This window comes from Papaver somniferum, chromosome 6, assembly GCF_003573695.1.
Source record: "Papaver somniferum cultivar HN1 chromosome 6, ASM357369v1, whole genome shotgun sequence".
In the NCBI taxonomy this organism is placed as follows: Eukaryota; Viridiplantae; Streptophyta; class Magnoliopsida; order Ranunculales; family Papaveraceae; genus Papaver; species Papaver somniferum.
The window spans coordinates 2939051-2953910 of record NC_039363.1 but is presented as its reverse complement, the minus strand read 5'-3'; the positions used below and the strand labels follow the sequence as shown (position 1 = coordinate 2953910).

General features: G+C 37.3%; 2 protein-coding genes across 2 annotated transcripts; one reads left to right on the top strand and one right to left on the bottom strand.

The window, feature by feature from the left end:
• Positions 1 to 2993: 2993 nt before the first annotated feature.
• Positions 2994 to 4155, bottom strand: LOC113286685 (glutathione transferase GST 23-like). Its single transcript, XM_026535280.1, has 2 exons — positions 3734 to 4155; positions 2994 to 3650 (listed from the first exon to the last, which is right to left on the bottom strand). The coding sequence occupies exons 1-2, from the start codon at positions 4046 to 4048 to the stop codon at positions 3291 to 3293; spliced, it is 675 nt and encodes a 224-aa protein (XP_026391065.1). The 5' UTR covers positions 4049 to 4155; the 3' UTR covers positions 2994 to 3290.
• A 2495-nt stretch (positions 4156 to 6650) lies between these two features.
• On the top strand, positions 6651 to 8395 carry LOC113290322 (F-box/kelch-repeat protein At3g06240-like). Its single transcript, XM_026539934.1, has 2 exons — positions 6651 to 7275; positions 8196 to 8395. Exons 1-2 carry the CDS (start codon positions 6651 to 6653, stop codon positions 8393 to 8395), a joined length of 825 nt encoding a protein of 274 aa, XP_026395719.1.
• The last annotated feature ends 6465 nt before the right edge of the window (positions 8396 to 14860 follow it).

Sequence of the window (14860 nt, the reverse complement as noted above, 5' to 3'; positions counted from 1 at the left end):
CAAGGTCCACCTCCTGGTGTCCGTTAATCCATCAAGGATAGGCGGGGAATCACCAACGACCGTAAGTAGTAAGGCGTATTCATCAACCTCAACACCAGAAAGTACACGTTTGAAGTCGAACTGCCAGCTATCGTCACCAGATATCATTTGAGCAACTTTTGCATTTCTATTTCGACAAAGCTTGTAAAGATTAGGAGAGACGGTAGCTAATGGAAGCGCCCACACCAGACATCATTCCAAAAAGAAATTTGTCTCCCTGAATGCAAAAATAAGGTAGAATTTTCTCCTACTAACCTCGCAGCGTCAGCAATCATACGCCAATAAGAAACCCCGTAAGATTGTGAAACTTTCCCCGGTAACCAAAAAGAGAAATCAGCACCATACTTATCTTTTATTATCTTGTACCAAAGTTTATTTTTCTCAACACCAAACCTCCACCCCCATTTAGCTAACATGGCTAGATTCATTAAACGCAGATTACATAATCCCAACCCGCCTCTTTCTTTTGTAGCTTGAACCAAGTCACAGTTAACTAAATGTGATGTTTTTGCACCCTCTTTATATTCCCACAAAAAATTACGCATCTTGTTCTCAAGCGCTTTAATGATAGAAATTGGCGCCTTAAACAGAGAGAAATAATGCGTAGGTAATGAAGATAAAATACTTTTCAGAAGTACCAACTTACCTCCCCTGGATAAATTTATTCTTCTCCAAGTAGATAGACGAGCATCAAACTTCTCAAGAATCGGATCCCAAATACTCTTAGAACCAGGATTTGCACCAAGCGGCAACCCTAAGTATATCAAGGGTAGATAATCTGCTGAGCAACCAAATTCAGTAGCCCAGACAGTTAAATCTGGTACATCACCAACAACTACGAGTCTGGTTTTAGAAGTATTGACCTTCAAACCAGCAATATACTCGAAACATTGTAGTGCTGAAAACAAATTATGTAACTCCTCCTTACTATTATCTATAAATAAGAGATTGTTTGATTATACGCACCGAAGGTCAAGCAATCAATTACTATTAAAACAACACATGCCAAACCAAGGGTATAAGTGGTGTTATTTCCAATTACAAAACCTAAATAAAGACCTAAATGATTGATCTAAATGTTCGCCTTTCTCTATTTAGTTAATAATAGTAAAATTAATGGAACAAGTTTAAATGAAAATGAAAAAAAAGGCTTAAAATCTGAGTTATCAGAGTGTCCAAACCAGACATGCGCAGATGCGCGTCAGACGCGGACACGGCTGAAAAAATGCAGCGTTTGTACAACCCAGATAGTGACTTTCGACGATCGACCCGTTTATACCCCCATCTCATTGAAGTGGATCACGAATCTTTCATCTGGCCATCCAGATGCCCTAACTGCACAATCCAAAGAGCAGGAAAACCCCAAAAGTGGTGGTCTGAATTTTTATTCATTTTGGACAGACAAGTGTGCTTAATTTGGAAGTTTTTTTTTATGCCCTAGACTAGTGGTCGCTAAACTACATCCAAAATCTTTAAATTGGAGTGGATTTCAGTAATTACAGGGTTCGAACCCCTACCTCCGCCGTGGGAGAGAGCATGCCCTAGACTGATGGTCCCTAAACTACATCCAAACTCTATAAGTCCCTTCTGATATATAAATTAATATCTCTTTAATTTAATATTAGTTTTACATTTATGTTAATTTGGTAAAAAAATGATTAATTTGGTAAGAAATGATTCCATTATGACATGGTCTTTTTCGAAATTGATGTCGAATTGAATATTATCTTGGACTTTTGGTAACATTAAAAGAGTTTTTGGTAGAGTATGATACAATAAAAAATTATTCAATTTCTCCGTAGCTACAATAGCTTCACTAAGTGAAGGTGACTATAAATGCGATTTCATCTTCACCTTCTATATCATCACTCTCATCGTTTTTCATGATATACTGTCAATTACTCGTCAGAATAAAATACGAGATAGCATTCTATTAAAGGTAGTGGGAAAGGTATTCAACGTCCATTCCATTAAGATAATTCAATCCTGTGATTACATTTTTCAATTTTATAATACCTTCATTATCCGACATTTTAGTTCAATTCTCTCATGCACCGTCATCCATTGGATGAATATCCATTTTCCTCGCCGAAACCACAAGGTTCACTGCGTGTGAAACATTAAAAAAAAATTAGCATTTACTTTTAATACTTCAAAACCCTCCAAAAGATTAAGATAGAGTTGATGATAATAATGAATCTTGAAAGCTCTTATAATTCCTGTGTCACAGAGGTTGAATCTTTGACGTAGGGTTTGATGGCAAAAATCATATAATTATTCTTTTTGGTCGGTAAAGAATATGGTGTTGATGAGTTTCAAACTCAGGTCACTGGTATCATCACCCAATGACTTTACCACTATGCTACAGTGAATGATAAATTTTACCGTTCACGACACTATTACTCTACATGGGTTACATTGTACTTGACGGGAGCTTACCGTCTTGATCTATGATAACCTAACGCAAATATTGTCCCTTGCCTCAAAAGTTACCCGCGGCTTTAAAATATGCATTGTGTTCTAGAGCTATGTTATGTGAGGCGCGAGGTGCCAAGCCCTTCGCCTCGCGCCTTTTACGCCTAGGCGACCAGGTAATTGCTCATGCCTTTTGTTCCTTGGGCCTCTTATTGGTGAAGCGACCCCTTTACGCCTCATGTGCTTAGGCGATGCCTTAACTCGTCTTTCCCAATATAGCACAAAAATTTATATGGTAATCCAAAATATATCATTGTGATCCAGAGTAGACTCTTTCACTTGAGTATGTGATCAAGAATGACTCATTAGCCAGATTTTACTTCATGGTCGAACATTTATTGGATGACATGACCAAGATTAGCTCTGTCACCTAATTTCCGCTTCTAAAATCAGATTGTTGATCTAAGTTTTGTCATGTGACCCAAAAAATTTCATGCGACCTAAATTAAGTTTTATGTCTATTCAGCAATTCAAAAATCTACTAAATTGACCAAAAAATTTATTCAGCGACTCAACATTTACGGGATTGACACAAAAATATGTCTCATAGCCCAAAATCTGAATTTGCTTAATGACTCATAAATGGGAAGTGTCATCCACCCGAGAAGACGAACTAGGAATCTCACCCGAGAACAAATCTTTTCATGCCATTATTTTATAGCAACCGTGACCAAGCAGATAGTCGAAATTATTAACATTCGACACTCTCTAAACAGCTTTATAAATGAAATATCAAGCAGTAAACTAATAGTTGAGTCTTGAAAATAGGAGGACTCTCAGGTGGTCGCAGCTGCAGATACAAGCGATTCACGGTACGTTTTCATTTTGGCCAACATTTTATCTCGAGGTGGTAATATCTCTTTTAGAATCTCAACATCAAGAACATCTTCAAACCATGCGTTAATCAAAGGCACGTTCTCTTTATCCACAAGCTTAACGCCAATAATTTCTTCGGCCATTCTAGTCCAGAAAGGAATCCATCCAAGAGCAATGTCCGTAAATCCTATCTTTTCACCTCCAAAGAACTTACCCTTTAAACCCGTTTCAAGAGTTTTCAGAATTGCCTGAGTTTCCTTCGTAGCTTTTTCTAGCTCCTCGCCTTCTTTAACGAATGCATTCAATATTGAAGGTTGATACTGTGAAATAGAAGACGGTAGTCAGTAAATCAAAATCAGCTTTCGCCGAAGAGAATAAGAAAATGGAGCGCAAAAGCACTTACCTTTTCATCAGCAAACTTGACCCAGAAACGTGCTTGTGCCTTTTCGTAAGGATCTTCAGGAAATATGGGATTTTGTTTCCAAGTTTCGTCAATGTACTCAATGATAACTAGAGACTCTGTAACGGGTTTTCCATTGTGGACTAGTACTGGGATCTTCTTATGAACTGGATTGTACTGCAACAACATGGGACTTTTATTCATAAGATCTTCATCTATGTACTCATATTCAATTCCTTTAATTTTCAGTGCCCATTCAACTCTAACAGCATAAGGACTTGCCCAGTATCCGAAAAGCTTTACTTCATCATTCGCCATTTCTTTTCTTTTTTCCTATCTTTGTTTACTTATAAGAGCGGAAGGACTCTTATTTATTTTACAGTGGGATTAGGAAGCCTCGCTTGGCCTTCCATAAAAAGTCATTGACTTATCTGAATGCCTTGTTTTGCACAGAAATTCAATCCTCCTTCATTACTCTCACATCTAGAAATTTAATGCTTGGACTGAAACAAAATAGTGTACGTAAGGGATGACCTCATAGGAACATTACTGTACAGTCCAAACTGACTAGAATGAAAGTCTTGCCTAGAAAAAAAATTTGTTACTTGCAGCGCAAGGGAGCTAACAGGGGTGAGCATGGGCCATGGGCCGGTATGGGCAGGCTCTTAATTCAAGTTTACTATGGCCGGTATGGGCATTCGGTTCAATTTACTATGGATTTCAAGTTTGGCATCTGCATTCAATCCAATATCCAATGGAGATTCGGATAAATGAACTGAATATGAATAATCCAATGAATTTATTTTAGTTAAAATTTATAATGAAAACATAAAGTCAACATAGATACTTTTTATAGAGTCAATAAAGCCGACATAGATACTTTTTATCGAGTCTACACATTTTATATATGTATATAAATATGAAAATGCCATGGACAACACTTAAACACCTTAAAAATTCCTAGACTATATATTTATTTTCTAAAAACTATATAAATGCCTTTAATCTAATGGATATGGATGTCCATCGAATTTTCAGAGTCCAATTCGTAATCCGTTGGATTTCAAGAATCCCATCCAATCCAGTCTATTAGAGAACATTTCGTGCATCCATCCATAAAAATACGGTTGGTTCCGCTTAAATTCGCGACGGGCCAAATGCTCATCCCTCGTTTACTGCCATGCTTCCCCAAACACCCAACGAATTTGTTTTTGTTTTGCCAACCTAATTTATACGGGCCTTAAAACCTTTGAGGATTATAGGCTTAAGCATGGGTTTCGAAAACTATCAAGCCCGGTGTATAAAACATTTCTGGTTCTGCCAATGATTTATTGAACAGATCCGGCTTTTGTTTCTTTCTTATGTGGGTTTGGATGCAAAATTCTAAACCGGGAATTCATGGATCCGAGGGATTTGGTGGAATCAAGATTCCCTTGATACGTTTGGTTGCACAAATTATTTGGGTTCACGTTAATTTCCTCCGGATTTATAATTTCAGCAAATCCCGCATTTTGAATACGACCTCCCACTAAGGCTTGTTGGGAAAATCAAGAGGGATTTATGGATCCACTGTTTTAGCCTTAAAGTTCATATTTTCTCCCTCTAAACAGTCTCTAAACGGTAAACAGTCTCTAAACGGTACATTGGATTTAATACAAGAAAATGCTAAGAATTTTAGGAATTGTTATTTAGCTACCAAACACATGGAATTTACATGATTTCGGGTATTTCTAATCCTGTGGAATTGTATATCCCTCGGAATTGTGAAGTAGAAATGAGTAGTTCTTTCATAATTCGCGGATTTAACCGGGACTAATCGTATTTTGCCGGATGGATGTCCGGATTGTTCATTAATGAGTTTGATGCGTCTGTGATTTTTAAAACCCAACGGATTACGAAATATGTCCGGATACAACTTTGAAAATCTGTTGGACATCTATACCCGTTAGATTAATGGCATTTGTCCATGACAATTTTTATTTGCATACACATATTAAATGTATAAGTTTTATAATAAATCATTTATGTTTGTTTTATGTTTTTCATTATATATTTTAGTAACCAAAAAAAATCCATTGGATTCCAATCAGTTTATCCGTGTATTTATTGGATGTAAATATGTTAGATTAGATGCGGATACTAAATTTCAAATATGTTAAAAAGTGAACTGAATGTGAATGAGGTGAAAATCCGCTCATACCGCCCCATGCCCAACCCTACTCTTCCAAGTGGGGTTAAGTATACCCAACAAAATTGAGCTTGTAATTAGATCATTAGATGGGATTAGATTTTCTTTTCTACCAAAAGGGTCATGTGTCAGTGCCTCAAAAGTTATCCTGACTTTAAAACTGTGAAAAACCACCACCACACCCATTGTCGGATCTTTTTCACTATCAAACCCATCGGAAAAAAAATCGTGCGCGCATTTGTTCGGTCAAAGTTTTTCCCAAAACTCAGAATTTTTAGAATTTTGTTTTCATTTTTTTAACAATCCAATCTCCTATTATTTGTTTCTCTCGAGATCCAGAGCAAGAAAAGAGTAAGAAACTAATCGGAAGAAGGAACCAAGAAGAAAAAAATAAGAAAAAGTATTCTCTGTCATGGCGAACTAAACAACATCTCCAGCTTTATACAACAACCTCATCAAGGATGAGAACTCTGAAAATGATTTTGATTAATCGAAATCAGATATTACCAATAACGGTGATTTATCTTAATAACTTAATTTTTCTTTTCTAGTTTTTTTTTATTTAAATACATAGGATTGCAGTTTCACTCTCAACCCAATCAAGGTTAGTATTAAGAATAACATATTAATTTCTTATTGATCGTTACCATATGGTTACAGTTTATATATATATATATATATGTGTTAAACAACAAGGATTTTAAACGAAAAATTACAATCCTAGTTATGTACATGGAAGAATTAACAGGAACTGTAGCCAGTAGGTTCCTGAATTTTAGAGACAAGAATGAATACAAGAATGACGATTACAAGTTAGTTTCTGCTGGAACCTGTCGGGGTACTCCTAGTTTTTCAATATACGTCTACACGTTAAGATCGAATTCATGGAAAACCCTTCAAACAAAACCATATTCGCTTGGTAATTTAGACGGAATGCTTTGTAATGGAGCTCTTCATTGGATAGCCAGAACCCCCAAAGTCATTGTTTCTTTTAATATCAGGGACGAGAGCTTCAGAGAAACACAACTTCCAGGAGAACTAATGGAGAAAACAATGCACCTCCAGAATTTAATCTTGAAAGTGTTGGAAGGGTGCCTTTGCATAGTTCATGCGAGTTCTAATAAAGCATGGGTGATGCGGGAATATGGAGTTTGGGAATCTTGGACGGAACATCAAAACAAGACTGCGACTAATTATAAGCACCTGAAGTGGTCTTCTGAGAATGGTGAGTGTCTAATATACGGTGAAGGGACTGATTTAGTTTTATATGACCCGAAGCATTCAAGTGCTAGACGAATGAAGCTTGGTAGTAGAGATGTATATAGTTACGTTGAAATCCTAGTTTCTGTCAACAGTGGTATTTATTTGGGGAGAAAGGAAGTGATAGGAGCACGAAGAAGATGCATATGGAGAAAATTTAAGGAGTGTACATTATAGGTCCTTGTAATGTATACTCTGTTGTGGCTGATGCAGCGAGCAACAGTTTTAGTGTACAGTACAAAGGGCCAAAATAAGAATGGGTGATTTAATGAAGTAAAAAAATACTTTTGCCATGGGTAATTTCTACGTTTTGCACTTTTGCTCTATCTTGTAACTGGTATTGAAATGTTATATGTCTAGTATAGAGAGTGTGTACATACCCAATCTGTATGTGGATTCGAGGCGAGTAGACCTCACACCCAGCAGAGGCAAGTCTAATTCCCCAAAACAACTCATTTCCAAGGCATGAACATACTTTGGCATCCATTTCGAAGCGTCCAAGTGATCTGGCGCTTGGATTGCCAAGTTGGGAATGGCAACTCACTTGCCGCTTGCTTCAATTAACTTGCCACAGTTGCCCTTCAGTTCGAACTTTGATGTGGCAACGCTTTGTTTGCGGGGTTGAAATATTACTTCCCATTGTCTTTAAAAAAAAGAAAACAGTTAAACCCTAATCATCTACTTTCTCTTCTTCCTCCTTTTCTGCAACCAGGTTGGACGACTCATTTATATAACTTACGACCGATTTGATTTGCAATATCCATTCATCATTTATTCTTTGATTTCATTAATCAGAATCTTTGATTAATGTATCTGAAAATCATATCTAGGTTGTTTAGGTGAGTAGAAATTGGTGAAGCTGGACATGCTCTTCAGTTCTAAATCTTTGATCTCAACCGAATATGATTATTTCGGAATGATGAGTACTGTGACTAGAACTACCGACCTCACAGACTGCCTCTTGGCGGACTAGGCTAGTTTTCAGTTGGTTTATCTAACTCATTTCTTGCATAATAGGTGCATTGTGGCAGGAGCTTAGGCTGTTATCTGTCTGTCCCTCACAATCGGCTGCCTGTTCTAATAATGCTGCAGAAGACAACCTTCCTGTGTACCAGCTTTCGGAGCAGATCAATTTGACAAAATTGAATGGGATTGAAATGTTGTTTATAGCAAAAAGAATTTCCTATTTAGAGTTTCAGACATGCATGGGCCTTTAGTAATTAAAGAAGATGAACTGTTTAACATTTTGCTTGCTCTCTAGATTATTTCCTTCTTCTGATTGCTTTCTTATATTTCAATAAATCATATCTATATATAAGAGTTCAAATTCAGTCCAGTTCAAACAAGATAGTAATGTCATCTCGTGCGTTGGAAAAGTTCAATGAAAACAAAATACATCTTGCTACTGAACTGAAAAATAATAACATTTCTAGAAAAGAAAACAGACATGTCGCCATTTATTTCCTAGTTTTTCCTTCTCAAAGTTTCCGATTGTCAGTGTACCTGCTAGATTTATTTGGATATCATCTGGGTCGTAAATTTCAGAAGCTAAATTTGATAGAACATTCACAACATGTCCTATACGAGGCCGACCCACATTGTCAGTTTGTAGACACTCAGCTGCAAGATAAAGAGCTTGGTACAATCCTTGCTCTGGGTAATGGCCTTTCAGTAGTGGGTCAGCCACCGCCGTGAAGTCCTCACCGCCCACCAATTCACGTTTTGCCTGCATGCACACTCGCCAAACAAGAAAATCTATCAGCTGACATCTATTGAATTTTGCTTTCTCTTGAACAAACAAGTAAACAGTTTACCCATTCAATGAGATCAAGCTTCATCTCTGCATTGCGCCCTGAAATAAGTTCAAGCAAGACAAAGCCAAAACTGTAGATGTCGGATTGTTTAGTAAGTTTACCATTGTTAAGAATGTAAACTTGATTTTAGTTTAGAAGTGTCTAGAATTATCTAGGCCCAACTAGTCTATTGTATATTAGTCCATAATACTCTAGCCCATCTAGAGACTTCATGGCTATTAGAGCCCAAGTTCTCTAGAATATTCTAGTTAGTTGTAAAGTGAATGAGTCATGAATATTCTAGACCAAACTAGAGTAGTGAAGAGTTGGTTAAGTGATGAGTGCCAAATATTGTATATATATTTATCCCTTTTTGATGGCATTTAACTCATCTTTTGTGCAGTAATTCTACATTTTATCCCATATTCTGTGTTTTCATTGTTTTCAAGAATAAATATTTTTATTAATTAATTTTGCATTTTTAGGTAATAAATAAAGTCTGGATGACTTGCGGAGCAAAAAGAGCAGAAAAGTAGTGAAAAGCCGGGAGAAATCACGCAAGGAAGCCGCGAAGAATGGTGCGCACAACCTCATTTTCTACACACAAAAACGCCTCCGTTCTCAGCCATCAGATCAGTTCTCAGAAGCATCCGATGGTCGCTCCTTCATAGAGCATCAAAATCTGAAGTCTCTGCCAAGCACCACAGCGCTGAAATTCCAAGCCTTCAGATTAGATGGTAGTTGAATCCAACGGTTGCTCCCTTACTGTGCATCGAAGTTTGATATCTCCGCCTTACACTACAGTACCTAACTCCATCAAGTACCGTTCGTTTCGTTGTATCCCTTCATCCGACGGTCGCTCCTCGCTTACCTCCGCATCACCGTCCGATCTACCTACCAGCTCCACATCTCACGGCTTAGTCTCGCTGAACATCAAACCTTGATATCCCGCCTAACACCCTAGCAACCGAATCATTTAACCTCAACCAAACATCCCCTCCTTCCTCTCCATCGACCTCATTTTCTCTTCCACCCCCTCACCTCTGCAGAGACACCATGTCCTGCCACCACCAAACACCATAGCCACCCTACATCAAAGACATCGAAACCCATCCATCCTATTAGCCTATTTCGCTAGTTTCACAAACCCTCTCAAATTTAGGGTTTTGAAATTAGGGAAATAGAGTTATAGGCATGACAGAGATGGAAGAAGAAGCAATAGAAGCATGGGAAGAGCAGGAGGAACAAGAAGAGAGCATGGGTCGTCGACGTGGGTGAAGAATTTTAGGTAAACCCTAACCCTGGTTTTCTCGGTTTTCAAAATTAGGGTTCTGCTTACATTTTTTTTGTATAAATAGAAGAGATGGGTATGGTGTAGAAGGTGTTCTTGGATTAACCAAGTAACCAATTAGGGTTAAATTTCAGTTTTAATTTAATTTTAATTTTAATGTTAATTTCAAGATCAATTTTAACTGTTCAATTTTAGGGTTTTTATAATTTAATGTTATTATTTTTAATTCTGTTTTGATACTAATGTTTAATTTTTGTATGATAATTTCCTGTTTTGATGTTTAATTTCAATGTGTGTGCTGTTTCATGTTTTGTTAATGATTTAATCTTTCACTGTTTTAGTCCCTGTTAGTGTTAGTTTATCATGTTAGGTTAATGTTGTTCACTGTTAATGCTTGATGCTCCTCTTGATGTTTAATGTTAATGCATGTTTAGTTCCATGTAATGTTAATATACCTGTTTTGTGATACATGTGAAGTGATAGAATGCTAGGCTAGAAACCTTTGAAGCACTGAATTGATTGAGTAATGGAAGAAATCAGTGCTCATAGCAAGCTGATTATCTTGCCATTCCATTTTTGTATGCTTAGGTTGCACTGATTTGATTGAGCATTGGGAGAAACTAGTGCTCACTAGTGACAATGAGCAAGCTAGTTCTCTTCCCACTCTAGATGAATGCCTTAGCTTTGCTTTGTTACTTCTTCTCCACATCCCTGCCCTTGGCCTTAGGCCTTGGTTCATTTATCTTGTTCACACTGTTTTCTTCATTGTCATCTTTCTTTGCTGTTTAGTCATTGTTTTGTTTAATTTTGTTCATTGCCTTGTTTTGCCCTGTTTACTTCCCTTGGCTTGCTGCAACTCTGTTGCTGCTGCTGTTTTCTTCCACTGCCCTGCAGTATTGCTGCTGCTGCTGCATTGCTTTCTTTGCCTTGTGCTGCTGCTGTTGCTGTTGTCTGCTGCTGCTCCACTGCTGCTGCCTAAGTCCTACTGCTGCTACTGCTTCCTCTCCTAGGCCCAGCCACAGTTTAGGTTAAAGCCTCTGAAGCCCAGTTTCTAAGACCAAAAGCCCAAATCCACAGTTCTATCCCAAAGGCCCAGTTCACTTCAAAAGACATTGAGCCCAATTCACAGTTCACTGTTAGCCCAAGGCCCAGTGCAATTCAAAAGACCAAAGCCCAAACTGCTTCACAGTTAATCAAAGCCCATCTTGCTCTTATTGTGAAAGCAACAGTTCCTAAGGGTTCAAAGCCCATTGATATTCAAGACCCTTTGGTATTCAAAGCCCATTAGCAAATTGAGAACCCAAAATAGCTAGAAACTACAAAACACTCCCAATCTCTGTGGATCGACCCGTACTTGCACGAGCTACAACCGACGACCGTGCACTTGCGGTATTACTGTAGGCCCGCGTTTTTATTGCTCTTAATTTTATACATATCTCCGGGCCCACCAAGTTTTTGGCCGTGGATAATTTTTAGGACCTTTTAGAAGCCTACCAAGTTTTTGGCGCCGTTGCCGGGGACCATTTTGCATTTCAATATAACATCTTCCGGGCCTACCAAGTTTTTGGCGCCGTTGCCGGGGATTGGTGCTGTGTTTTTCTTGTTGTTTTATTAGCTATTTTTGCATTTCACTGCATAGCATTTGCATCTGCATCTGCTTCACTTCATTTGCTGTTGGACCTGCTGTTCTGAACCTGTTTTTCCTCTGCTGGGACTCCACCAAGGAAAAGAACCAAAACCCAACTGGGTTTTTGCAACAATATCAGAGCAGCTGGGCTGTGCTTAAAAGGTAACCCATTTAAGAGAACCCGAATTGTGGGATTCCAATTTTTAGTTGTGGGCATGTAATATTAAAAGCCAATTTTTGGGCTTCTCTTATTTTCTGATTGGGTTTGTAATAATTTATTTGTGGGCTTGTTTGTTTAATTTTTGGGCTTGTGTATTTAATTTTTGTGAGCTTGTTTAATTTGGACTGGTATTTTGTATTCTGGGTTTTTAAACCCAGCTGAGCTTGTAACCGATCACGCTAGTTGAACTCGTTAGTGGGCCGAATACCCAAATTCTAGGCCGAGATTTTGGACTCAGTTCCACCAAAAGTTTTCAACCAAGCGGAGCCAAAGCAAACACAGGACAAACAGTGGGCTTGCTCCCATTCAAAAACCAAATTTTATTTTCTTTTTTTTTTAAAAAAAAAAAAAAAAAAAATTCTTTGGCTCCCAATTTTAAAACCAAATTTTTATATTACTCCCATTTTTAAACCAAATTTTCTTTTCAAAGTTTTCCCATAAAAAACCAAATTTTTTTTGAAAACCCATTAAAACCAAATAGTGGGCTTTGCGTCTTTTCAAAATGGGCCAACCTCGTGCTCTCCATGAATACATGTATCCGTCAAGAAAAATTCCATTATCATGTATTGTATTACCTCAAACCAATAACCCTTTTAAAATAAATGCAAGCATGATACAAATACTTCCTATATTTCGAGGGTTCGATTCTGAGAACCCCTATACTCATGTAAGAGAGTTTGAACAAATTTGTCGGACTATGCAACCTGATCATATGTCCGAAGACTCTCTGAAATTGCGTTTGTTTACATTTTCTTTAAAAGAAAGGGCCAAAACATGGTTTTACGGTTTGAGACCACAATCAATCAACACTTGGGACCAACTCACAGATCTATTTTTCAAAAAATTCTTTCCACATCATAAGACCATCGCTATTCGTCAAAGTATCAATTGTTTTGTCCAATTGGATGAGGAAACTGTTTTTCACTATTTTGAACGTTTTAATGATTTGTTGAGTGAATGTCCGCACCATGGAATTGAGAAGTGGAGACTTGTCGTCATCCTCTATGAGGGACTAGACTTTAAATCTCGAACCATGGTTGAGTCTATGTGTAATGGTGAGTTTATTGATAAATCTGTGGATGATGCATGGAATTTTTTAGCCGAGATTGCAGAAAAAACCCATCAATGGGAATCCGTTAGGGAAACAGGAACAACACCACATGATATGAGTCACCCCCATGAATTAGATTTTTATTCTTGTAAAAGCTCCGACCTTAGGATTGAAAATTATCCTAGATTGCAAAATCCCTATCATGATGATGATGATGATTATGATGTTATGTTAGAAGAACATGTCTATACTGAAAATGTTATGGAACCTTTGGGTTCAAATACATTAGGCGTCTCTGTCCCGACCTTAATGCATGATATTTCTTCTAGTATTCCATGTGATGTTTCCCCTGATGTGCCGATACACGAGAGTAAATCTGTTGATGATGTTGATAATTCTGATTGTGATCTTGCCAATTTGATTGATGATTGTGAGCATGATGTGACATGTGTAGATGAGTTAGGAGATTTTGATTTGATTGATAATGATATGCCTATTCTTCTACCTAAGTCACAATCTGATGGCCTTCCACCCAACCTAAATTTGGTTTGTACCGATATTGTAAAACCAATTTTTCTGAAAATGCCTAATCTAGGTTTGGAACTGTGTGCTTCCCAAGTCCTCTTGGACTATTTTGCTTCTAAGAATAATACATTTAAGGAACCACAGTTGGAATTAGCATGTTTGCCCGTCCCTAGCACAGTTCATTTCGAGCTAGACCTTTTGCATGATGAACCCCCGAAACTGCGCGATTTTGTTTTCAAAATTATATCTTCTGTAAAATCCAGGTTTGGGGGTAGCTCATTTTGTTTCACAGTTTCACTTGCGTTTCTATCATATTATTATTGTGTGAAGCTGTTGAAATGTCTACACTTTGTCTTTTGGGTTGATCCTCAACTCTTTAGATTGTTAGTGTATGGTGAATTTTTTGTATATAATCCAGTAGATAAAAATTTTAAAAAACCCTTTTGTTTCATTTGTATATATTTTTCTAATCCAATATGATCTCGGCTGAAATATGTTGGATTTTTGCCTTGAATAACGGAGTTTTAATTCTGCTTTCGCCGAAATCGGGTATTCTCTCTCCTTTTACTCTACTCAGCATGTCCCTTTCCATATGTTGCATCTTAATTCTTTCCATATTTTGAAACATTGAGGACAATGTTTAGTTTAGGTTTGGGGGTATAGAGTAGATACCATGATAATTTGCCATAATTGAAAACGAACTCCTTCTTGTTTTTGAAAAAATTGAAAAATTCCAAAAAAATTGAAAAATCAAAATTCAAAAAAATTAAAAAATGAAAAATCATAAAAAATGGAGCTCATTTACCTTGAAATGTTGACTCTTGTGCAAATATGTATTTTATTAGGAGTCTTAGTCTAGATATTTAGGCACCCTGATTCTAGCACAATTCACATAGTGATAAGAAATTTGCACGCGCACGATCTACCAATACATGTATGGCCTCGATCTTCAAGGTGTTTGATAGGAAGTTACGATTGCCAATCACTTTAGAATACTGAACGAAACTTGACTAGCTTGTTCTTTGGTTGGTTGGGATAGAAGGTGGAGGTTACATTAAGAAAGACAACCATCGAATTTAACTGGGTGCATCAAAAAGGGCTACCTCTTGCAAAGTGTCATGTAATTTTTTTTGTTTCTTTTTGTTATGTATCAAAAGAGCTACCTTATGTAAAAA

Coding starts and splice junctions, on each gene's coding strand:
- LOC113286685 (XM_026535280.1), bottom strand. CDS start 4,048: ATGGCGAATGATGAAGTAAAGCTTTTCGGATACTGGGCAAGTCCTTAT. Junction 3,651..3,733: donor TCAAGTTTGCTGATGAAAAG/GTAAGTGCTTTT, acceptor TCTATTTCACAG/TATCAACCTTCAATATTGAA.
- LOC113290322 (XM_026539934.1), top strand. CDS start 6,651: ATGGAAGAATTAACAGGAACTGTAGCCAGTAGGTTCCTGAATTTTAGA. Junction 7,276..8,195: donor CCTAGTTTCTGTCAACAGTG/GTATTTATTTGG, acceptor CTTGCATAATAG/GTGCATTGTGGCAGGAGCTT.